This window comes from Pipistrellus kuhlii, unplaced genomic scaffold (assembly GCF_014108245.1).
Source record: "Pipistrellus kuhlii isolate mPipKuh1 unplaced genomic scaffold, mPipKuh1.p scaffold_m20_p_1, whole genome shotgun sequence".
Classification (NCBI taxonomy): Eukaryota; Metazoa; Chordata; class Mammalia; order Chiroptera; family Vespertilionidae; genus Pipistrellus; species Pipistrellus kuhlii.
In genome coordinates, this window is record NW_023425404.1 from 11,230,188 (window position 1) to 11,254,966 (window position 24,779).

Below are 24,779 nucleotides of genomic sequence, written 5' to 3' on the forward strand. Positions count from 1 at the left end.
TAGCTAGGCATGATCTCTAAACATCTCTACTCCTTTGGCTTTCAGCCATTTTTCTGGCATGATCTGGTGCCCGGTAAACAGAACAAGGGCTTCCTCAACACTGTGTGTTGAATGAATGGGCTGGAGTTAACTAGCAGATCAGCAAAACACCCCTTCCCTTTAGACAAGTCGAAATGGAGTCCCACAGAAAGACATGGTTAGAAATGTAAATCTAGACAAGGCTCTCAGAGAACATTTGCTATTTAAAAAATACATAATTGAGGATCCTTTTAAAATCAGAGCCCCATGAAAGATAAATCAGGGTTCAATATAGATTTCCACACACTTAAGCCTGTCAGCCTATATGGGCCAGCTTAAACACACAGCCGCACCCCTTCAAAGTTATATTTATATGATGAGAGACTAGATACTTGTATGTGTCCTGGAATCTCTGTAGTCAATCGCAATGGTCTTGGAAAAGATTCATCTGAAGCTAAGGTTCACAGAGTACCACAGCTGAGGAACACTTAAGCTACATAGACAAATGTAGGAAAATTTTATCATATAAATAAAGGGTCGTTTAAGTCCATGCCAATTTTATGGGCACTAAAGTGCAGTATGCCCAATCTCATACAAAAACGTGCTCACATGGGACTGCGGGGCTCGACACAGCAGTCACAGCCGAAGGAGGCCCCCGCTGGGTCTCCCAGGACCATAGAGATGGGGATTATGTGAGACGCTAAGAAGTGACTTCAACACTCACTGCCCCACTGTGTACTGGTGTGGGCATTTAAACTCCACAAAGATGGTGCTATGGAGGCACACATACATCATTCTCATCCTATAAATACCTCTTGACATCACTTTGACATCACTTTGACATTTGCTTGTACCTCACTGAGTAATCAGAGCAAAATGATGCACAAACAGGGGTCCCAGGGCCCCAAATGTAAGGGACAAGGTTAGCTGAAGGTGCTCCACAGGAAAGCCACCTTTGGACTGTGGAGGAGGCTCAAGGGCCGTCCTGGAACTCCATCTGTGGACACCCCAGAAACAAAGAGAACAAGGTGGCTGCTAGGGCACTGAGACATCTATGTTGAACTAACAAACAAGCCCCCAGCCACGTAGGAATGACAGGCAGCTCCTAGACAAATGCCAGGTTAAGCAACAATATGCATGCAAAGCCTGCTCATATGACGGTAGTTTTGCAATCCCCAAATCCAAGCCCTTGACTTCTTTTGGAAAGGCTAATTCAGAGTTGAGGAAGTAGCAGACCTTTGGGAGCAAAACCAATCCCATTGGTTTGGGGGGAAATCACTCATGAGAGGGGTTTATGGGTCTAAAAGGCTAAGCTTTGGTCTCTAAGAACTTAGAGAGCAGGGTGAGAGCTGGTCAACTCTAACCTTCCTTGGAGCTCCCTCCCCAGTCACAGAGTTTGTCTGTAGCGCTGTGATTATGCTGGTGGTTTACGCTACCTTGACAATCTTGGATTTCCTCTGTCCTAGAGGTGAGGGTAATGCAGGAAGCAGCAGCTACTGAAATTAGAGTAGCCTGCTGCAATGCTTGATTCCCAGGGAAGGTAATAATAATAATAATAACAGCTGTACATTATGCTCACCATGCCACAGGCATCATCCTAAGCACTACACGCACACACACACACTTTTAATCCCTATTTTAAAATCGAGGAAACTGGCATTTAAGTAGCTTGTCCCAGGTCATAATAGTAAATGATCAAGCCGGACTTCAAGCTCAGGCCATCTATGCTAGAGTCTGCACCCTTAGGCTAAACTCTCAGGTCATGGCTATTTTCCAAATTAGAAGGCAGGAAACGGATGCATAATGAGCAGCGTGCTAAAGGATTTTGCACATGTTATTCCATTCAATGCCTCACAACAACCCCCTAACGTTGGCATCATTCTCTCTGGTTTGGTTTTTACAGATGAGAAAACATCTGTAATTTGTCCAAGGTCACCCAGCTTCTAATGGCAAAACAGATTCAAACCCATGGCTGTCTGACTCCAAATCCTTTGAAGACGCTGAACGTCACCGAAGTCACCGCCTTCAGACACTATAGTTCCTCTTGTCTCATATACTCGATTCTGTAATTCAAGCACCTCTCCATACGTCTGGCTGTTGGAGGACACAATGGTGACAGGTGTCTCCAGCCGCTGTTTTTACTGACCACTTAGTTACTCCCTATGGGATTTCTGGTTCTTATGCAATGCTTAGTTTTGGGGTTCATTCCCTGTAGGGTGTTGTCTCTGTAATTAGATAGTTAGCACCTTGAGGACAGGTACACTGACTAACATTTCCTTGTGTGAAATCTCCTCACACCATGCCAAGAACAGAAATGTAGCTTGGGAAACAACTTCTGAATAAAGGGATGACGCTTCAAAGCTCCAACCTAACGTAAATATATCCAGTCTTTCCTACAGCAAACCAGTTGGGCACAGTAGCAGTTGGAAGTATTGTGTGAGTTTACCATCAAAAGAAACCAGATACGAAGTGGAATAACACAGAGAAAACCTCAACTTTGGAGCTCCCCAAGATAAGGCCTGGAAGCCATTGCAATAGCAGCTCATCAAATTCCTACTCTCAAACCTACACTCGGTGTTTATTGAACACCTACTAAAAAGTAAGGGAGGAGGCAACCGTTGCAAACCAAGAGCTCACATCACCAAGCTTATAAGCTATCTAATATACCTTGGTCTTGACCTACAGCCTTGGTTCTGGGTTTCCTCCTCATCTTTGGGGGGGTGCAAGGTAGCTGAAGAGCAGAGGTCCCCTAGGCTGTAAACAGAGAAGACGCTACATTTAGAGGAGGGGTTTGAGTTCTACAAAGAAAAAAAAAAGATTTTTTAAAATTAGGACTGAAAAGGAATGCTGACAAAGGGCTTTATTCCTTTTAGCTGAGCCTCACCCTTGTGCCTACTTTTAATCATCAACTCAGGAGGCTCCTGGTCCACACGCTCCCCCTTGTAAGGGTCAGTGTTCCTCTTGAACTTGACCTCATGGAAATATCTGCAAAGGGCCAGTCTATGTCTACATGAGAGCAGATGTGAAACCTCTGCCTGCCCTTTCACCGCCAGCGCGAGTCACTGCTGGCTTCACCACGCAAAGTCCTTCTGATGACAGTGCTGAGGGCCAATGACCACAGGCTCATAGAACTTCCCCAATGACTCAGCCAGCAAAGAGGAAAAAAGAGAGGATGTCTTTCGAACCACCAGGCCAGCTAGAAGTGGCAAAGCGCAGGCCTCATTTTCTCCAAGTTTTTCGTATTGGAAGTAGACAACATGCAAAGCTCCTCATTCAAATGCGTTGGCACTTCCCACCAACTCTGTCCCAGAAGCCAGCGCATAGCAGCCAACAGTCAGGTCCTACCGTCCTGCATACTGTTGCCCTGCTCAACTCTACCACACCCCGCCTTTTGACAGAAGGTCCTAGAACAGCCCGAACCAGGAAAAGCACTGAATGTCTGCAACGCCATATGCTGTCATTCATGTGACAATAAATGTCTCTAATCCTCCCAAGTTTCCTTCCAAGTCTGATTGGACTTTCTTGGTAACAGCACCCCCCAACTTTCTTTTTATTAAATATATTTTATTGATTTTTCACAAAGAGGAAGGGAGAGGGATAGAGAGCTAGAAACATCGATGAGAGAGATTCATCAATCAGTTGCCTCCTGCACACCCCCGACTGGGGATGTGCCCACAACCAATGTACATGACTCTGACCGGAATCGAACCTGGGACCCTTGAGTCCGCAGAACGACACTCTATCCACTGAGCCAAACTGGTTTTGGCATCACCCCCCCCCCCCCCCCCCAACTTTCAATTTTCAAAGGCATAACGCAGGCCCAGGCAGCTGGTTACTCAGGGGCAGGCCCTGGAGGAGCTGTTGCTCTCTGGCCTACCATGAGAAGAACCAGTTCCTCTTCCTTTAGGGCATGTCCCCAGACACAGACAGGGTGGGCCCCACATAGCTGTTTCTTAAGATGCCAACTTCATTAGTTAACTAACCCTGCCTTGTGATCCCAGAGAGAAATGTGGGAAGGAAAAGAAATCTAAACCTTACACAGAGAAAACTACTGGTCACCCCTAACACCAGACCTGGTCCTGCCAGTTAGGGAGTTCCTCCTGGACCTGCTTACACAAAAACACCTCCCAGTGTCCTGCTCTGAAGTCTCCCTCCTCCTCCTCTTCCTCCTCCTCCTGCAATCTTCACCATCAGTCACCCCTTGCATGACTGCTTTGCAGTCTAATTTCTCCTCCCTCAAACCTGAACTCAGACACATTTTCTCCCACTCACGGTTGTATCCTCTGGGCTTGGAATGTTGCTGGGCACAGAATAGATGCTTAATAAGTATTTCATAAGCAAATTAAGGCTATGGAACATTGTCTCAAAATAAAACCACCAATACTTCTCAAGGACTGACTGCTCACAGTAGCAGGGTTTCGCACTAAGCAGGTGTCGCCAGGAAGGGAGCATCCATGGGAACCCGCATCTCCCCCACCTCTCCTGGGCCAGCCATCTCTACAGCTCTGCACCGCCCCTCCCATGCAGGAGTCCAGAATACCAGCCACCACCCTACTTTCCACCTCCCTACCAGCTGCTGATTTATTCCCAGTTGGCAGATCCCTAATCACATCTGGGAGAAGCATACCCTGCCATCAACTCCCTGCACCAGCCACAGGTCTGGCTCGGCCGCCAGAGCCAGGAGGCTGCTGGCTTGCCCTCCTACCATGGATGCCTGGCTGGCCTGCTACCCCATCTCTCTGGGCTGGATGGACGGTGGTGTTATGAGCGCCCTCAGGGATGGCTTCCGCTGCTTGGACCTGCTGCTGCCCCATGTGCACGCCCTGGACACAGCGGGGTTGGCGGGGAACCTGGGCCTTCAGGACATGGGGCAACAGATGGACAAGGTGCGGATGGTGGATGAGCAGCACCTGCTTCTGCACGATCAGACTGTGATTCGAAAGGGTCCCATTTCAATGACCAGGAACCCCTGTCAGCAGGAACTGGTGGGGGCAGTGATGAACCCCAGTGAGGTCTCCCCGGAAGATTGTCCCTCCTGAGCTCCACATCGAAATACAAAGTGACAGTTGCTGAAGTCCAGAGGTGGTTGTGCCCACCTGAATGCTTAAATGCCTCATTACTGGGAAGTGTTCTCAGAGGAGCCAAGTCTGAAAAATGAAGGCCAGTCATTGCGGAGGAAGTTGGACAAGATTGAGCTGAATCTTCCAGCCGGCAAACGGAAGAGTGCACTCGTCCCCCTCCAGACGGCCTTGGTAGAAGGGGAGGCTGTTCATTTGGCTCAGGATTTGAGTGTCTGTGAAGCTGAGTTTCCTAGTAAACCAGTGGCCGTGTACTTAATTAGACCTCATCTTGGGGGATGGTATAAGATGGCAACGAAGAAGAACATGCTGCTGGCCACACAGCAAGTGTGTAAAGAATTCATGGACCTTCTCAAATAAGACTGAACACCCAACAGGAACAACTGGCCAGCCCCGATCTTGGAGGCAAACATTCAGAATTGCCTGTCTCACTTCAGCCTGATTACCCACGGGTTTGGCAGCCAGGCCATCTGTGCTGACGTGTACGCTGTGCAGAACTACATAAAAGAAGCTTTGGTCATCATAGAAAAATCCTACATGAATCCCAGAGACCAGAGTCCAGCCGATTCCAGCAAGACCTTGGAGAAGATGGAGAAGCATCCATCGGAAATGAAACAGGTGGAAACAAAGGGACGAAGAGTCTGCAAGGGGGAAAAAATCTCCAAAACCACTATCACCGGCACAAATGGGGAAATTCTTGGCCTGGGGGAACAAGTTGAGCTTTAATTGCCTTCCCATTAAAAGGGAGTTGGACCTGCCCTCTGGGAGTTCTTAGTGTTTCTCTGGTGCTGAAGTGTCTCCTTAACTCTGGACAAGCGATCAGAAGGTGACAAGTACTGGTTCTCTAGTCATTAAGCTTATGTTTTATTTTGAACCCCATTCTTTTTTCCGGTCTCTGAAAGTGGTGCTACAAGTTGTCAAACCTTTTAAATCCATCCCCTGGGCTACAAGAACCCCACCTGCTTAGCTGTTGAAATGCCAAGTCCATATGATTCAAATCAATAATAACTTTCAGTGTTAAGGTCATTGCTGGCTTCCTGCCCACTAAATATTTATCTTTAGAAAAAAGCATTTATCTAGCATCTTCAGATAGCAGATCCTACATTCAATAGGAGGCAGACTCTCCGCTTAGCAACTAATTAATAGATAGTATTGAACACACTTAAAGACCCCCTTGTTGCAAAGGGGCTTTTGGGTTTTATAAAACACGTGGAAACAAAGCCTGCTTGTTTTATGTGTGTGTTTTTTAACTTTGAAAATTAACTCTTCAAATGGGAGAGTCTTTGAAATGACATGTTCCTTTAAGGAATTGAGGCTTTATTTGCATATTTATTTCACATCTTGGTGATTCAAGTAAACCTGAAAAGGGTAGGCATGAAGTGTTTTTTGATGCCTGTCACCCCCAGGTCTCAGGAGAGCACTGTTATTTTGAGAAACAGTGTGTCTCCTTACAGATTTTATTTATGCATAATTTAACTGGGTCTGTAAATACGGGTGCACTTCTGAGTGATTTTTTGAGACATGGGGTTCCATTTTAATAACTTTTAAAGGTGATGGGGCCATCTAAAACACATCGTTAGGTTTTATTCATATGTACACAGGGTGCTACAAACTAGGATCCTGGGCTCTGTTCTATTTAATTGAAGCTCTCTGTTCACAAAGCCATAACTCTGTGTCTCACTCCTGTTGACACTCCAAACAGGAGTGCGCGGTGCAGTGTATGGGGTGCCATGGAGATTGGGAATTGAACTCCAGGCCTTTCAATGGTCACACATTAAATTGTGTATATGATACCTGTACAATAAAAGGTATTCTCTATTTGAAGAAGAAGAAGAAGAAGAAGAAGAAGAAGAAGAAGAAGAAGAAGAAGAAGAAGAAGAAGACGACGACGACGACGACGACGACGGAGGAGGAGGAGGGGGAGGAGGAGGAGAAGAAGAAGAAAAAGAAGAAGAAGAAGAACTGACTGCAAAGATAAGAGTGCTAACCCCTATAAGTGGATGTGTGGCTACTCTTCCAAGGTGGTCCTTCATGAGACAAACGGGCCAAAGGGATGGCAGCCTTTACGCAGACTCTCATTTGTTACATTACCTCCTGTCACCTGGGGGAACTGGAAAAGCTGGCTAGAGGGAATATAATCCAGGAAAGTTCGGAAGTTCAAAAAGAGACAAAGACTAGATGGCAAATGATGCAGGAAGCTTATTTTCTTTAATCTGCTCTTTAACATTTTTTCCTCTGACTAAAAAACTGGCTCACTCAGCACCCTAACTTATCCACCTCCCTCTCCCTTGCTTAATTGTTAAGCCCTCAGGAAAAGGAGGTTTTAGTCAGCATCCAGGTGTCTTAGAAACAAGATTCTGGGTCTATTGACTATAGAGACAGTTTTCAATCAAACTAAAAACAAAAATTTAGTCATGATTGTGTTTTAGCTCCATACCCAAGAAAGCGGATCCACAGAACAAGTCCTTGTGAAGTTGGACAGGACAGAAAACTCCATGGCTCACCTCAGGACCAGATGCAATGACCAATGACACCCTAGCCCTAGTACCAGCCAATCAGTAGAGACCATGACCCTAACTCCTTTAATCGCCATGATTAATGATTTTTCTCTAGAGAATCCATCTCTTGAAAGCCATCAGAAAGTCAGGAGCATTACCTACGTGTGACTCCTGCATGGCACCATCTCCTTAATAAGTCCTTACTGTCTTTGCTGCAAACTTCTGTTTGTGTCTTATTGAGCTTTAATGCTTGCTCCGGTAACAATGGCTAGGGGCCTGTGTGGGTTATTTGCCTGGGACCGAGACCAGGCCCAGGGTGGAGGCGCACCCTAGTACAGGTGGTGGCTTTTGGTGGAGAAGCATGAGAATTCAGGGGGCAGCCATTCCTGGGGCAGGTGATATGGTACCTACCCTCTTCCCTGAGGAGAGATTAGAACTCTGGGGAGAGAAAGCACATCTTCACCAGGACTGCCTGAGCCCCGTGTGTTCCCTTTGGGCACTTGTGTGGTACAGCCAGGACCGCCAAGCCCTTGGAACTCTGCTCCTAGGTCCCGCCCCCCAGCTCCTGAGGACAGGGACTCAATCAGTTCTGTGCTGGGCCACCACCTCCACTTTTTCCTACATGAAGGGAGGAGCCATCCTGCGCACATGTGGACTGAATTGCCGCTTTGTGCCAACCCCTGGCAAAGGCCCTTCTTGGAATCAGAATGCTCCGCAGGAGCCACCACATGGCTCAGCTCACTGGGAGCAAGCCGCAGGGACGCTCTGGAGCCCAGCAGCTCTGGGAGAGGCTCCTACAGCCTGAAGGACCAGTGCGGGTTGGGAAACAGAGAGCTGACTGTAAAGGTCAGAAAGCTGAGCCCTATAAACAAGGGTGTGGTCCCTAACCCGAGGTTGCACTTTACAATTTAGATAGGACATAGGACGTGATCTGTGTGGAGGGAAGCCCTTTCATTCTCTGTGTCATGGGGCAAATCTAAAGTCCTTTTTTTTTTTTTTAAGGGCATGTAAAAGCTAGCATTACATGGTATTTCAGTTTTCCAGGCACTGCCCAGCCAGCATGTAATCAAAGCCTCAAAACTGTGTCTCCAGAGAACCAGGGATCCCTAATCTTCTCAGGCCCTGCCAATATAGAGAAGGTGATAGACCCTAAGAGGGCATGTTGTTTTCTCCATTCATAGCTGAGTTCAAACCAATTGCTGAAATCACAGAGTTTATCTGTGGCAATGTACACATAGGGATGTCTGATGTTCCCATCCCTAGCCCTGCTCTGTTCCCACAGGACCTTGCTGAGCCACGAGGCAATGAGCAGACACACATCTCAGAAAGATGTGGTCTGAGACTAAGGAATGATCCAGGCTCCAAGGGGATTGTGTTCAAAAAAAGGATCTGTAATATATCTGACCCAAAGCAACCTCCCAGGGCGATCCAATCATAAATCCTAACAGGGTAAATAGTCATGCTCAGAACTACAAAAGGCTTATCTTTGCCTTAAGCAAGCCCTGTCTACCTCTTATCAAAGTTCTTTCTGAACTGTGAGTCAGAGACAGTCCAATGAGAGAAGAGAGTTTCTCTGGATGTCCCTAAACAAACCTCCAGCCAGTGATCTGGGTCCTGAAAACACAACTCCCTCCTGCCTTCACCCCCTTTCCCCCCCCTACCCGCTCCTCCCACCAGCTACGTTACACACACAGTAGCCTTCAGACAACCAAATGTCAGCAAGGACTGTCCTCACCACACAGATAAAGCAAGAGGTTGTTGAAATGCCATGTCCAAGGCCAGACAGCAGGCCAGAGGCTGAGACTGTCTCTTGGTGACCAGGACAGTGACCCTGGAGATGCAGGAGGCTGGTGAGGGGATAGAGGAGGGGAAGTGTCTCCAGAGAACCAGGGATCCCTAATCTTCCCAGGCCCTGCCCCCAGCTCAGCCAGCTCCAACCAGCTGCTGCTCTCCCCTAGAACAGGCTTCCAAGGCTTTTGGAGGTGAGGAGGTAGGTGGGGGATTTTCTCAGGGCAACCAGTTGTGAGTAAAAGGTGAGGAAGAGTAGTAAGAAAGTTGGATCAAGATGCATTCTTCTCCCACCTGCACCCCCACCACACTGAGGTCATTGGCAACCACAGATAATGCTCTGGAATCTTCCTGGTAATCACAAAAAAAGCTCTGGAATCTCTGTTCACAGAAAGTACTCTGGAATCTTCCTTCAGCAATCTACACTAAGAAAAGAATAAGATGCAAATTGACCATACCTTTGTGATGCCCACCAACCAATCAGGAGTGAGTATGCAAATTAACCCAACAAAGATAGCAGGTTATTTTGCATATCCAGGTCCTGGGGCAGTGTGGAGCACCCCAGCCACTCCAGCCTTTGGGCAACATGGAAAGGCGGAAAGGTAGCTCCAGCTGGAGAGAAGGCGGTGCCAGCAGCCAAGGGAAGGAAGATTCTTGCACAAATCTTCATGCATCAGGCCTCTAGTCTATACATATAAAAGGCTAAGTGACCATCCAACCATCTAACTATCAGTACTTATGATGCACACTGATCACCAGGGACAGATGCTCAACACAGGAGCTGCCGAGCTATGGTGATTTGGCAGTGGTGGTTCTCGGGTGACACACCCCAGAACCAGAGAATAGGGAGCCTGATTCCGCCTTCGGCCGTGTGTTATGTTGTTGCTGGGGCACTATCACCCCAAATCTGGTTTACTGCTGAGCTGAAGTAATTAATATTTCTTCTAATTAATTTCCTTTCAATGTGCAAGAATCTGTGCACGGGGCCACTAGAAAGAAAATAATGCCCCATAGATAAAGTGTGAAACCAGAACACCAGTCATTCATCTTTCGATCCAAATGCTCTTAATCCCCACTGGGTGCCAGGAATGGCCTCTTCCCAGTGTATGTACTAGCAGCAAGGTCTTGGGAGGGCTGACCTCTCCCTAGAAGGTTGGTGACCTGGCCTCAACCTAACTCTCCAGCAGAGAGTGGACAGGTGGGTCTGCTTAAGTTCCCCCAATGTATGACACTAGGATAAGGATCAGTCAGCTGAGATGAAAGAAAGTAGCTGGATTCTAGAGATAGAGAGGGTGCTTCTGTACCTGAGTTTGGCTTTCGTACCTGAGTTCCGTACCCGAGTCTGGTGCTGGACCACACTTAAAAACAATTGGTTACTGCCCCAAGGAGAGAAATCAAAAGACACTTAGCTGCTGGTTTCCCAGTGTTGTCCTCGGCAGGGACGGTGTGAGAGAGGTGCACGCGCCTGCCTAGATTCTTGGTGGAGAAGAAATGGCTCTCTGAGTGAGCTCATTGGGTGGCTCCACAAAGCTCTCCAGCACCAAACAGGAAGCCCAGGACAAAGGTCTGAGGAGGTACAGATCACTGGAGGGGCAGCCACCATCCAAACAAACAGCCCGTTAGAATGGGCCCAGCTTTGATGACTCACGGCTGCTCGCTTTGTACAGTTCTCAGAGTAGATGGACAGGACAAATGGCCTTGTGCACAGAGAGAGCTGTTCCAGAGCCATAACTGAGGAACTCCATTATGTTCGCACAGTAATTTGGGCTGAAGTCAGGAATTCTAGGAAAGAAGAGAAAGAAAGAAAAGAAGAAAAACTAACCCCCAATCTTGCTCCAACATCTGTGCCCCCCCCCCCCCCCCGCTTTAGGGCTGTCCAATCAAAAGTGGTCTCCCGGAACTGATGGGATGGGAGCCAAAGCAAACACTGCTCCACAGAGAGGTTCTGAGACACAAGAAGTTGGTGAGCAAATGGAATCCAGCCCTGCTTCTTTTCCCCCTTCCGCAAACATAGATGGCACTGCTGGCATCTGCCCTCATGCTGGAGCAAGGCCTCATCTTGAATTGTGTTGGTGGGAAGAGGCTGAGCCAAGGATTTTGCACAGAATAAAAAAGAAAAGGTGTCTATACTGAGCTCAGAAAGCAGGGTGGGGCGTCAAAGCCTGCAGGATGCCCTCCCACCCCGAGTGACTCAGCAAAGAGAAAGGTCCTTTGTCCTCCAGAATCAAGGGGAGATGCTCCCTGGGGTTGAGTTTGGGAATGGTGTTGAATAGAGGTTAGGAGACAGAGAATGAAAAAAGAAGAAACACCAGCTTTCACCTTAATGCTATGGTTCTTTACCATCCTTGATGGGCTTCCACACTCATCATCCTGCAGTCCATTCAGGCTGTTTGATGTTGACCTTGGGGGGGTTAAGGGGAAGGAGTGGTACTGGGAGGGGCTGGGGACTGAAGTCCAGGGAAGGACATCCTGTTAATAGCACTGCTGGAAAAAGATCAAGATCCAGGCAGGGGGAAACAACTGTATCCACCTGATAAGCCTGGGCGCCCCACTTCCTTCAGCACAGCCTTAAATTTGTGAGACTAAAGTCTGATGTGTGGGGATTGGGGTTGGCCCAGGATCTGTGTCATCCAAGACCCCAAAGTCTTCACAACAGACAGCAGGAATCATCAACCACACACTTGGAAACTAACACCATCTTCTAGCATCTGCAAGCTTTTGATGGAGCAGCTCTCAAGAGGGACAAGTCCCCATCGGAATACTATGGTACCTGGGAACTTCCTGGAATGGCTCACCCTCCCCTATTCACCCAACATCTTTTCACTTCACTCATTGAGAACTGGCTATTACCATCACCTCCTCGGGGAGCTGTCCTGCTTGCTCCTCATGGCACACGCTGAGGTATGCCCTACCACGTGCTGTGACCCCTTAATGCCCTGATCACAGACATCCTCGAGTTGTTAAGTGTTGGCCTTTCCTACATCAGGAGCCCCTGTAGACCAGAGTCAACTGACTACCTCTATTGGTGATAGCATCTGTTCTTCATTGACCATTTCTTCTCTGATAAACTGTTAACTAACAGCCCTCCCCTCCCTTCTTATCTCCATCTTACAAAAGAAGTCAAAACTTGCCTGACCTAGTGGCTCAGATGATTGAGCATCATCCTGTGCACAGAAAGGTTGCCCGTTTGCCCAGGCACAGAGGGAAGGAAACTGAACAATGTTTCTCTCTCACATGAATGTTTCCCTCTTTCTAAGCATGTTCTCGGGTCATGATTTAAAAAAAAATAAAAACTTAGAAACATTAAGAAACTTCAGCAGAGCTGAAGATGGTATTCTCAACCAGCTTGGCCTGGTGGGTCTGGCACAGTTCAAAGCACACAATAAGGACTTAATACTCTTTTCATTGAAAGAGTAAGATAGTCATAGTCCCTTCCTCCAGCCACCCGAGTTCTCGGTGAATTCATTGTCACCTGAATTTCTTTCAGGAAATGGAGACCTATTTAATAATTGGTCCCTTCATTTGTACTCGCCAGTTATGCCCAGAACCCTGAGATATAGGAGAGATGTATCAAGGGTCCAGCTCCCTGACACATTCCCCATTCAGTGGGAAGAGGAGCCGGGGGAGCAGGGGAAGATAAATGAAGAGAGGGAAACACAAACCACCAGAAAACCAAGGCCAGTACCAGTACACTTAGCAACACAGAGGCCAGGGCTGCCTCCAAGTACGGAGACTGAAGAGATGATGGCAGGAGGTGAGCAGTTCCCAGCCAGAAGGGAACACCTCACAACAGTGGGGATATTTTTTTTTTGGGGGGGGGGTGCAGTGATAAAATATACACAGTATAAAATTTATCATTCTAACCATTTTTAACTGTACAGTCCAGTGATATAAAGTACATTCACATTATTGAGCAACCATGCCCTCCATCCACCTCCAGAACTTTTTCATCCTCCTAAACTGACTGGGTACCCCTTAAATAACAACTCCCCATTCTTTCCTCCCGCAGCCCCTGGCAACCACCATTCTACTCTCTGACTCTGTGAATTTGACTACTCTAGGCACCTGAGGTATAATAAAAATATATTTGGTCTTTGTCACCGTTCCTGGCACAGAGCTCTAAACACGTCTGGAATTTCCTGTGTGTCTTTTGTCATTCATATGGAGCCCCCTCCATCGCACCTGAGTTTAAGCTAATGGGGTCACCAGAATTTGGAAACTTTCAATCATACCCTCCCCCACCTCTGAGGAGGAGAGGGGAGCTGGAAATTAGGTTCTATAAAAAGTCTTGAACAAGGAAATTCAGTCATCTTTCAGGTTGGTGAACACATCACGTAAAAGTGCCGGGAGGGTGGTGGTGTGAGGAGCGAGGGCATGGAAGCTTGTGCTTCTCCCCGAACCTTGCTTGGTATCTGGTCCCTTTGGCTGTTCCTGGGTTGTATCCTTTATAATAAACCTGTAAATGTCAGTCAAGTGTTCACCTGAGTTCTCTGAGCCATTCTAGCAAGTTCTAGAACCTAAGGAGTGGTGGTGGGACTCCCCAGTTTATAGTTATAAGTACAGTGGCCTCCAGGATTGGCAAATGGTATCGCATGGGGAGGCAATCTTGTGGAACTGAGCCCTTAACTTGTGGGATCTGCACTAACTCTGAGTAGTTAGTGTTAGAATTGAACTGAACTGTAGGACAGAGAATTGGAGAACTGATTGTTGTCAGGAAAAAAAAAAAAGACATCTCAATAACTTATGTAAGTGCAATTATATAATAACTTGTAACTGGCTTATTTCACTAGGTATAATGTCTTCAAGATTCATCCATGTGTAGTATGTGTCAGAATTTCCTTTCTTTCTTAAGCTAAATAACATTCCATTGTATGTATATAACACATTTTGTTTATCCATTCCCCCAGAGATGGACCCCTGGGTGGTTTCCACCTTTTGTCTGTGAATAATGCTGCTATAAGCATAGGCAAACATCTGTTCAAGTTCCTGCTCTCAGTTCTTTTTATTTTAAATTTTTTAAATTGTTATTGATTTCAGAGAGGAAGGGAAAGGGAAAGAGATAGAAATATCAATGATGACAGAGATCATTGATGGGCTGCCTCCTGCATGCCCCCCTGCTGGGGATCGAGCCCTAAACCCAGGCATATTTTCTTGATTGTAATCAAACCCAGGACCCTTCAATCCACAGGCCATACCAGCTAGGGCTCTGAGTTCCTTTGGGTATATTTTGCTGTGAACATAAGACTGCTCTAAAAAAATAAAATAAAATCTATTTTTTATTAAAAAGCTGTGTGGCTCAGTTGGTTGGAGCCTTTTCCTGAACATCAAAAAGGTTGTGGGTTTGGTTCCTGGTCAGGGTGAGTATGGGAGGCAATTGATCAATGTTTCTCACATCAATGTTTGCTCCCTCTTCCCATCCCCACTTCTCTCTGTAAAAATCAATAAACATATCCTTAGGTGAAGATTGGGGGGGGAAAGAAAAAAAGAAAAAAAAGGTTGTTCTTTTCCTACTGAGTGGTTTTGGCACCCTTGTTGGAAATCATTTGATTATATCTGTGAGGGGTTTTTTCTGGACTCTAGTCCATTGATCATATGTTTGTCTTTATGCCAATAGCATCCTGTCATCATTACTGTAGATTTCGATTTGGTTTTGAAATCAAGAAGTGTGAGACCTCCGGCTTTGTTGTTCTTCTCCAAGATTGTTTTGTTTCTCCAGTGTCCCTTGAATTTCCATGTGACTTTTAGGATGCATTTTTCTATTTCTGTGCAAAATTATCAACACAATTTTGATAGGGATTGCATTGAATCTGTGGATTGCTTTGCGTCGTATTGACATCTTAACCACATTAAGTCTTCTGATCCATGAACACAGGATGTCTTTCCATTTATTTAGGTCTTTAATTTCTTTCAGCAACGTTTTATAGTTTTCAGTGTACATGTCTTTCACCTCCCTTGGTTAAATGTATTCCTAAGTATTTTTGATGCTATTATAAATGGAATTGTTTTCTTAATTTCCTTTTTGGGTTGTTCACTGTTAGCGTTCAGGAATGCAACTGGGTTGAAACACTGCAAATTCGGTTTTCAGAAGAGAAGTGGGGATTGGGAGGCACAGCATGGGGAAGGGAGGTGGGATGGGTGAGTACAAAGGCCATGGAATTTCCCACCATTTTTTTTTTTTTCTTGGTTGGGCTTTTGCTAGGTTGCTGTAGACTGATTTTTAGAGCTCTGATAAAGAAGTTATTTTAGCCAGTTTCTAGTTTATCTAATGTTTCCGGGCAGGGGTGGGGAAGGAGTGGCCTGGAGCTTCCCAGGACACCATCTTGTTATGTTAATGTCACTCTCCGGGCAGCAGGAGGCTTAGTCCCTAAGCAGTGCATCTTCATGGATATAACTAAGGAGCTACACCAATCGGAGCTGAGAGACCAAGCTGGAAGGGAACAAGAGACAGACAGGTAGGGTTGGGGAGGGAGCAGGGGTCCTCGAATGCTACCCTGAAAACTCAGACTGGATTCCATGGAATTAGCGGGCACCTGCAACAGTGCCTGGCAGAGAAACAGAGCCAAGAGAGCCAGGCCAACCCCAGCGTCCTCCAGGGCAGATTGAAACTCAAAGAAAGAAAAGGATTAGGAGCGTCTGCAGTGGTTTCACCTCACATCCCATCAGGGTTGTCCCCCTCTCCCCACCCCCACTCACATTTCCAGGACATTTTCAGAACCTTAAGTGGATCAGAACAATGAGCCTCCAATACCAGCCGGACCAGGATAGAAAGAAGCTAGGAAAAGTCCTCGGCAAGTGGCGTGGGCAAACAAAGAGAGATGGCTGAACAAACTGGCTGAGCAATTAAAGCAAACACAAGTCACCAAGGCAGTTAAGCCCCAAACTGGCACAGGATCACCCCCAGGGGGGCCTTTCCTCCCCTGGCATATGGCTGGTCATGCGATTCGGACCTTCCCCTGACCTTTCCCCCCTAGATTAACATTCTAGGCCTAAGGTGTATTTTGGCTCCAGGCCTGCCAACACTAGGGCCAGCTGTGCTGCCTGCCTGCCCTGGCTCTGATCAATCCTTAAAAGGGCCACCTGGAAAGTGATAGATCCTCCTTCCCTCAACTGATGGACTGAGAATGACGGAAACTGCACCTGCAGCCGGACATTCCTGAGCACCTAACCAGGCACCTTATATGGACTGTGCATTGAACCACCAATCAGCACCTGCCAAATACCCTAAGCCCCTTCCCCATTCCTAAGTGCCTAATCATGTACCTTATATGGAACCACCCATCAGCGTGTGCTGAGTACCCTAAGCCCCATCCCTTCCCTTTCCTCCCCTCAGAAGGCATGTTCACCCCTGCAACATGTCTGCTCTCTTCCTTTGAGAGCCTGGCAGGGGTCTTCTCTTCGACCCCCTGTCTCGTCTTTCAGAAACCTGATAAATATTCTGTTGAGAGCTCCCCTAAGACCTCCCCTAAACTCCCAGCCTTTAAAACCCTAATAAATAAATAAATAAATAAATAAATAAATAAATCCTAATGCTCCCTCTCTCTCCCTCCTGGGGGCATGCTCACACTTTCGTTTCCCCCTTTTCCTCCCACAGGCACGCATCTCCTAAACTTGAGACTTGCAACCAGGGGAGAAGGCAGCTTGTCCTGGGCTAACCCCTGAACCTGCCCCAAGGCCCCCTTGGCAGTGGGACTCTCCAGTGAGCTGATAGCAGCCCCACCTCAGCTTATTTCTCTCCGAGAATTTTACTAGAGAGCCAAAGCAGCCCCACCTAGGCTCACCTGATGTTTCTTCTATCCTAAGCCCTTCATTGTTTCGCTGGTCCAGCCTCATAATGTTGCGAAATTTTTCCTGCTCAGGTGTCAAGAACCAACACACTGCGTCCCCAGGCAGACGCGCTCAGGGCCAGGTCCCTGTCCAGCAGCATTCCCCTCCATCTGAAGGGCGAGGAACTGAGCTCACAATTGCTTCCACCTGCACACAGGCCCCAGCAAACAGCAAACACCTCTTAAACCAGCCCTGACAAGAACCTGGCTCTAAGCAGGAGGGCGCCTGCCCAAGGCCTGCCGGTCCCCTCTCCAGGTGATTTCAAAAAGTCTGATCGCTAGCCCCACCGGGGAGGCCAGCTGGGAATTCAGGTGTCTGGGCCCCGCCCCTAAAAAGCCAGGCTAAGGAAGTCCACGTGGGGGCCCAGGCATCTGTCTTTTTACCCAGGCCCTGGGGGAGGTGAATAATCCCCACTTTCAGGAAGCTCTTGCCTCGTTTCCTCCCCAGAGCTGCTAACCTCTGACTTCTCATTTCCACCTGCCTGCACCCTGATGGCTTTCCCTTTCCCCTGCGAAGGAGAAAAAAGAACTGAAATTCTATTTCACACTCCCCTCCCTCGAAGTCTCAGATGAGACAGTTTTATCTGACCCGCGGCATCTAAATGTTGGCTGTTATTTTTCTAAAGTTTTGAATCAGTCAGCAGCATTTCACCAACAATTCATAAGCCAGACATAGAAAGCCAAACAGTATATGAATCCTAGTGTAAGATCCTATGAGGTACCTAGAATAGGCAAATTCATAGAGACAGAAGGTAGGTAGAGGTAACTAGGGGCTGGAGGGAGGGAGCAGGGAGGAGTTATTGTTTAAGGCACATGTGTCAAACACAAGGCCCTCGGGCCAAATCTGTCCCGCCAGGCCTTGCAATGTGGCCCGCACCGCGCTGTCATCACTGCACTCCGCTGCGTTTCCATCACAATGACAGTTTATGACTGTTCAGTAAACCATTCGGCCCGCAATTTAGGCTGGATTTTATATTTTGGCCCCTTCTCTGATTGAGTTCGACACCCCTACCTTAAGGCTTAGATAAACACCCCAGATCCTTTCCCGGAATCTAGTTGGGACAATTGGGCATCATCCTGGATGCCACAAGGTGGCCAGTTCGATTCCCAGACAGGGCACAATGCCTGGGTTTTAGGTTCAATCCTCATGTTTCTTTCTCTCCCTCTCCCTTCCTCTCGCGCTAAAAATCGATGAAAATATATTTTTAAAAATACTCAAGTCTAACTGTTCTTCATTTTCTTATGAAGGCTCCTCTGTTACATAACACATTAAATAAGTAAATGTGGATGATTTTCTGTTAATATGCTTTTAATTTTTAGGCCCAGCCAGAAACCTTAAGAAGGTCAAGGCCAAGTTTTTCCTCCCTACAAATGGCATCAGTGTTCCAGGTCTGTAGGCTCCAGCCTGGCTACTGAACGCAAGCCCATCATTTGTCTGGAGGTATAAAAAACAGGCCAATTTCTAAAGACCCAATATGCAAAAAGAATGTAAAATAGCTTGTTAGTAATATTATATTGACGGTGTTGAAATAATACTTTGGATATATTGGCTTAAATAAAATGTACTAAAACTAATTTCACCTGTTTAAACTTTTTTTAAATTTACATTTTATAGATTTTTAATGTGGCTAAGAGAAGATTCAGTTATACATGTGGCTCGCATTGGTGGCTTGCATTAGATCTCTGTGGGAAAGAGCTGTCTCCCACAGCCCAGCCAGCCGTGGCTTCCACAGAACTGATTTTATAAGGTAACTGTTTTTTTCCTTACATGGAAGCCAAACTGAACGTTTCCTCTTCTCTCTCTCTCTTTTTTAAAAATATATTTATTTTATTGATTTTTTACAGAGAGGAAGAGAGAGGGATAGAGAGTTAGAAACTTCAATAAGAGAGAAACATCAATGACCCGCCTCCTACACAACTCCCACTGGGGATGTGCCTGCAACCAAGGTACATGCCCTTGACTGGAATTGAACCTGGGACCCTTCAGCCCGCAGGCCTACGCTCTATCCATGAGCCAAACCGGTCAGGGCTTCCTCCTCTCTTATTGGGTGCTGTGCTCTGAGCAGCCCAAGAGTCCTGGAGAAGGCCCTTCCCTTTCTGGGTGCTGCAGGCTCCTCAGGGGGGCTGGCGCTCACTTGAAGATTTCTTTCATCGCCTACATCTCCCTGGTCCTTGAACACCACGTTACCCCTAGACTCCAACGCAGGCTTTCTTCTAACCCATGCACAACAACAATGTGTCCACATCACTCAAAACCACGCACAGATCCCTTTCTCTGGAAACAATGGAACAAGTGTTGCTGGAAAAAAAAAAAATTGCCAGTCTGTTACCACTTGTTCAACTGGCCAGAGGGAACCGGAAGAGCCTCAGCTGCACTGGGGGCCTCCTTCCCTCCCCTCACCTCAGCTCCTGGGCTTGGGATGTCATACAACCCCATCTGAGTTTTCTGTCTCTGAACCTCTCAGGTATGTGGGATCCCTGACTCTTTTACATATGTGGGGTTCCCATATGTACATGTGTACTTAAATGTGGTTATTTTCTCTTGTTCGTCTGTCTTGTATTGATTTAATTATTAGGCCAGTTGAAAGAACCTAGAAGGAGAGAAGAAATTCTCTCCCTCCCCCACCCAGGTAAAAGCTTGTTGAATGAATGAATGAATGAATGAATGAATGTTGGATTGAATGCAAGCAGGGCTGATGCCTGCGTGGAGCTCTAAGAAGCACTGAAGAGAGAGGTCAGAACGACCAGGGTGCAGGGGTTCTGCTGGCCAGTGTGAAGTCCGCAGGCCATGAAGAATGATTGGGCGGAGTGACACTGAAAATCTGTTTAACAGCTGGTGGAGCCTTTTTCCAGCAAAGCTCAAGGTGCTCTGCTAATATTTCCCCTCCACTCAGTCATGCTTCACTCAGAAAGTACATTAAAACACACAATGAGAACCAAATATGATTTATCTCTATGAGAGGAAGTATAAACAATTCCGTGTTTTCAGAATTTTTTTTAACTTAGCACAGTGGGTTGAGCTTAAAAATGTCAAACTAAAAAGATGGCTCTGTGACACAAATGTATCCTGTCAGAGTTTTAAATGTAAACGTCTTAGCATTTCCTGGCCTTGGAGGGGAGCAGGGGTGATGAATACATAACTATTGTTATTAAATTTTAAAGATAAGTTCCCTCACAGGTATAGGTGTGTCAGAAAGGGTCTGAAAACCTATTACTCTCTTTCTCTCTCTCTCTCTCTCTCTCTCTCTCTCTCTCTCTCTCTCTCTCTCTCTCTCTCTCTCTCTCTCTCTCTCTCTCTCCTTTTTTTTTTTTTAAACAAAAACAATTCAACATCATTTATTGTCATCTGGTAGTAATGAAAGGGTATTATAAGCCAACATGAATAAATGTTTAAGAACTATTCTCCCAACAAAGGGCACCTAAAAAATACAAACTGTATTGCTTCTAAGAATTTCTCACTCCGTTAGTCATTTCTAGATAGAGACACGTTGGAGCAGAGTAATATTACCTCCTTTCAGCATGATCCGACCTAGTTGTTTTCTCAATGAATCTCTTCTGCATCATCTAATACTCATCAAAATCAATAAAACAGCCTCTGCCCGCATATTCACGGGTTCATAAAGTCACACCTGAATCCAAGATCTATTCTGCAAGATGAGGTTGATGGGTTGCACCATCACTTTTTTAAAAATATATATTTTTTATTGATTTTTTACAGAGAGAAAAGGAGAGGGATATTCAGAAACATCCATCAGCTGCCTCCTACACACCTCCTACTGGGTATGTGCCCACAACCAAGGTACATGCCCTTGACTAGAATCGAACCTGGGACCTTTCAGACTGCAGGCCGGCGCTCTATCCATTGAGCCACTTTTTGGCCCTCACTGTGGTATGAAGCTACACGCTCCCTCAGAGAGGCACCTCTGGAGCAAAGAATTTTATATGCTCCTTCCAAAAAGGAAAGAGATTTCTACTCCATCCCGCTAAACTTGGGAAACGTTTACTCTTAATGGTTAACAAAACAAGAGCTGGACTCTCTGAACTCACCAGGCCACCTGCGGGTTCCTCCCAGTTAGCTCTGCCCTCCCCAAATGAAAGGTTTGGGATTTGCAGCGACCCTTTCTGTATCCTGTTCTGTAGGCCAATTTCCACCCTGCTCCTCCTCTTCATCACCAGGAAGTTGACTTGAGCTACGTTTTCCCAAGCCAATAAGCCCTGCCACGTGGGCAATAGTGTAAGCAATCAATGAAAACAAACAGAGAGGGCTTCTTTAGCACACAGACAACATGAAATCTCTTACCCAGTGGGACCAGGGGGTGGTGCTTCAGATAAAGAAGAGACCCTGCAAATAAGGAGATATCTCTCTCTGGAAGCTTGAAGGTCCTGCCCTTCACCCCCACCCACTGCTTTACCTCCTTAGAAAGCAAAAATCCAAAAATATCCAACCCACCAGCAGGGCTGCGATGGGGAAGTGAAAATCCAGTCACATCACTTTAGAGCAGTGTTTCCCAAACTTCTCTCATGATGAGAAGCTTAGAGCACTAGTTAAGTATACAATTTTACCTATATGTTCCCAAAAATTCTAGTTTAGCACTTCTTAGTTGGGATTCAGGAATCTGTAGTTTAACAACTTCACCAGGTGATTCTCACCATGAGAGAAGTTTGGGAAACACTGGCTTAGAGAATTAGGGGGTTGGTCAACGTCACCTTTAACATCTATTTTTAGTTGCCCTGAACAAAATCCCTCGTTTCACCCCAGACCTCAAATCAATTCAGTCTTCAGAATGGTCAAACCCACAGGTGGGGAGGGGAGGGAGAGGGAAAGCTAGGTAAGAGATTTCATGTTGCCTGTTTGTGTGCTAAAGAAGCCCTTTCTGTTTGTTTTCATTCATTGCTTACACTATTGCCACGTGGCAGGGCTTACTGGCTTGGGAAAACTTAGTTCAAGTCAACTTCCTGGTGATGAAGAGGAGGAACAAGGCGGAAATTGGCCTACAGAGCAATTTTGAACATTTCTGACCCAAATGAGAAATTTCTAAATGGCAGATTAAAATTTCTAAATGCAACAACAGGTAAGAGAAAACAGGCCCACAGGATCGAAGGGTTACTGGTCCTTTTGAAACACACTGCCACGCTGAGCCTGCTTAGGGACCAGCGGGACCAGGGGGCGGTGCTTCAGATAAAGAAGAGCCCCAGGTCTGATCTGCTTCAAATACCTGGAGAAGACAATCAGATGCATAACTCGCTCAACTTCCTCCAACCACACGGAGAGGCAGAGAATTGTATATGCTCCTTCCAAAAGGGAAAGAGAAGAGATTCAGAAATGAGCTGTCCAGGCCTTTCCGAGGGTTTTCGTCTTTGGGAATTCAGAGGGAGATGTCTACTCCATCCCGCTGAACTTGGCTCTCAACCCGAGGGAAGGCGTTTGGCACAAAGCATTGTTCCCACTGCCCTGACTTTAGCTGTGTACAAAAGAAGGTAAGAACCGTGCCGAACGCCACCGGGCCCCGCTCGGCGGTACTAGGCAGCACAGGAGAGCGTGCACTCTGGGAAAGCTGGCTGCTCCGGCTAAAGACACCTGTACATTCTGAGGGTGCCAGCCCCGGAGCTGTTCCCTGAGGAAGGACAGCTTTCCTGAAGCCAAAGGTCTAGGCTGGTGGACTAACAGGTTAGGAATGAACTCATAAAACATCCTGTTTTTTCAAAGCATGCTTTCTGCTGGGGGAGGAGAAATGGTGGGTGAAAGAAAAGGTCCCCTCCTTTTATCTCCTCTGCCCCCCCCCCCCACACACACACCTCTCTTACACAGCCACCCAGTCCTAATCAACACCATCCATCATACAAAACCATACAGGCACCCGGAGTCACCAACTCAGCTCAAGTCAGAAAATGACAGTCTCCCACACACAGTTCAGGACGGTCAGATACAATCTAACACACTCCGACCCGCAGTGATGGAGTCTTGGCCATTCCTCTGAACACCCACCACCTCTCCTACCCACCTGATTGCCGAAGACGGCGATGGAGCAGGCCGTGGAGACTTCATTGGCCCCAAACCAGACGGACGCGATGCGGGAGGGCATGCCCAGGATGAAGACCTGGGCCACGGAGCAGATGACCTGGCCCAGCATGGTGACTGGGAAGAGGTGCGGCTTCAGGCTCCCCAACTTCACCCAGGCCCCCAGGCAGTTGAGGGCAGAGCCCGTGAGGGCGATGGTGCGCAGGCCATACTTCTCCAGCAGCCAGGCCACGGGCAGCAGCAGCGGGATGTAGGTCAGCATGTAGATCATGGACAGCCAGTCGATGGCGAAGGTGCTGACGTCGTAGAAGGAGGTGAAGATGTTGTTGATGGCGCCGTACTGGATCCACTGGAAGGCGTTGCACATGGAGTAACAGCTAAACACCAGGACCACCGCCCAGCGGCGCCTGCTCACCTTGATCAAACTGAGGTCCTCCCCGCGGCCCAAGCTACTGGTCTGGGTCAAGTCCCCGGCGTAGGCCATGGAGCTGGGGAAGGCTGAACTGCTGGGGTTCGCAGAGACACTGGGGTGGAAGGAGACGCTAGGATGGGCCGAGATACTAGGATGAACCGAAATATTAGGATGCGCAGAGATGCTGGGATGAGCTGAGGCGTTGGGATGAACCGAGACGCTGGGATGAGCCGAGATGCTGGAGTCAGTGGGGATGGCAGGTGGGGCAGGAATGTCGGGGTCCACCGCCAGCGGCGCGGACTGCTGCTCGGGGGTGACATTGCTCTCCTCCAGGTTGGGATCTTCATTCACCATGACCTCGGCCTCTCCTGGAGCCCCGGGCAGGCGCTCAGAGCTCCGGCAGTTTCACGGGGCAGTGGCCTCAGCGGGCGAGGCGGTGGCCCTGGTCCGCCCCCAGACGAAACGGAGGTCCAGTCCTGCGTCAAAGCCACCTCCAAACTTCGGCCCCCACTTTTCCGGGGGGAGAGAGGGGAGGCGCTGTCCGGGCCGCTGTTCCCCAGGCCGGTGCCGGGAGTCCTTCTAAGGCGTCCTGCCCGCGTCCAGCCCCTTGGGTCCAGGAGACACTGAGCTCCGGGCGCAGCCGACTCCCGGACTCCGTTCGCTCCCGGCCCGCTGGGGCCTCGCCCCTCGGGCGCACGTGACTGCCCCGCCCCCGTCCCGCCAGGCTGGCCCCCCCTTCCACCCCGCCTCTCCCCCATCCCCAGCTCCTGCCTTCTCCAGCCTCGCAGGCCAGTTGTTTCGCCATAGTTTGCTGGGTGTCTTCCTCCCCCACGCCCCGGGCGCCATGGAAACCGCCGGGTTCACCCCTACACCCCCCAAGAGTCACTTGCCCTCCTCTCCCCGAGGACCAGAGAGAGAACGCCGTCCGCCTCTCCGAGGTCTCCCTGCAAACGGAGCTTCCGCGCGCCGGTCCGCACCTCCAGCGCGCACCCGGGGCCAGCGCCTCCGGAGCGCTCAGGGGAACCCCAGGAGGATTTCCCAACTTTTCCCCGCTGGGCCCCGCCCCTCGGCCCTTCCCGAGCTCCGGCACAGAGAGAGAGAGATGCGTAGCTTTCGCGGTCGGGTTGCGCTTCTGGGTGAAAG

The 24,779-nt window shown here is 48.0% G+C and overlaps 1 protein-coding gene and 1 pseudogene across 4 annotated transcripts in view; one reads left to right on the plus strand and one right to left on the minus strand.

Moving 5' to 3' along the window:
• Positions 1–24,314, minus strand: part of FLVCR2 (FLVCR heme transporter 2) — a 59,049-nt gene extending 34,735 nt beyond the window's left edge. For 2 of the 4 annotated variants that reach the window (XR_006740984.1, XM_036430796.2), the window contains exon 1: positions 23,208–24,312. Coding sequence is in view for 3 of the 4 variants with exons in the window: in XM_036430796.2 (XP_036286689.1) it covers positions 23,208–23,990 (783 nt within the window). In the remaining variant the exon portion in view is untranslated. Of the gene's footprint in view, positions 1–23,207 lie in introns of all 4 variants that reach the window. The other 2 variants (XM_045578503.1, XM_036430804.2) reach the window with 1 other exon arrangement.
• Positions 446–6,122, plus strand: LOC118729693 (annotated as a pseudogene).
• Positions 24,315–24,779: the final 465 nt, after the last annotated feature.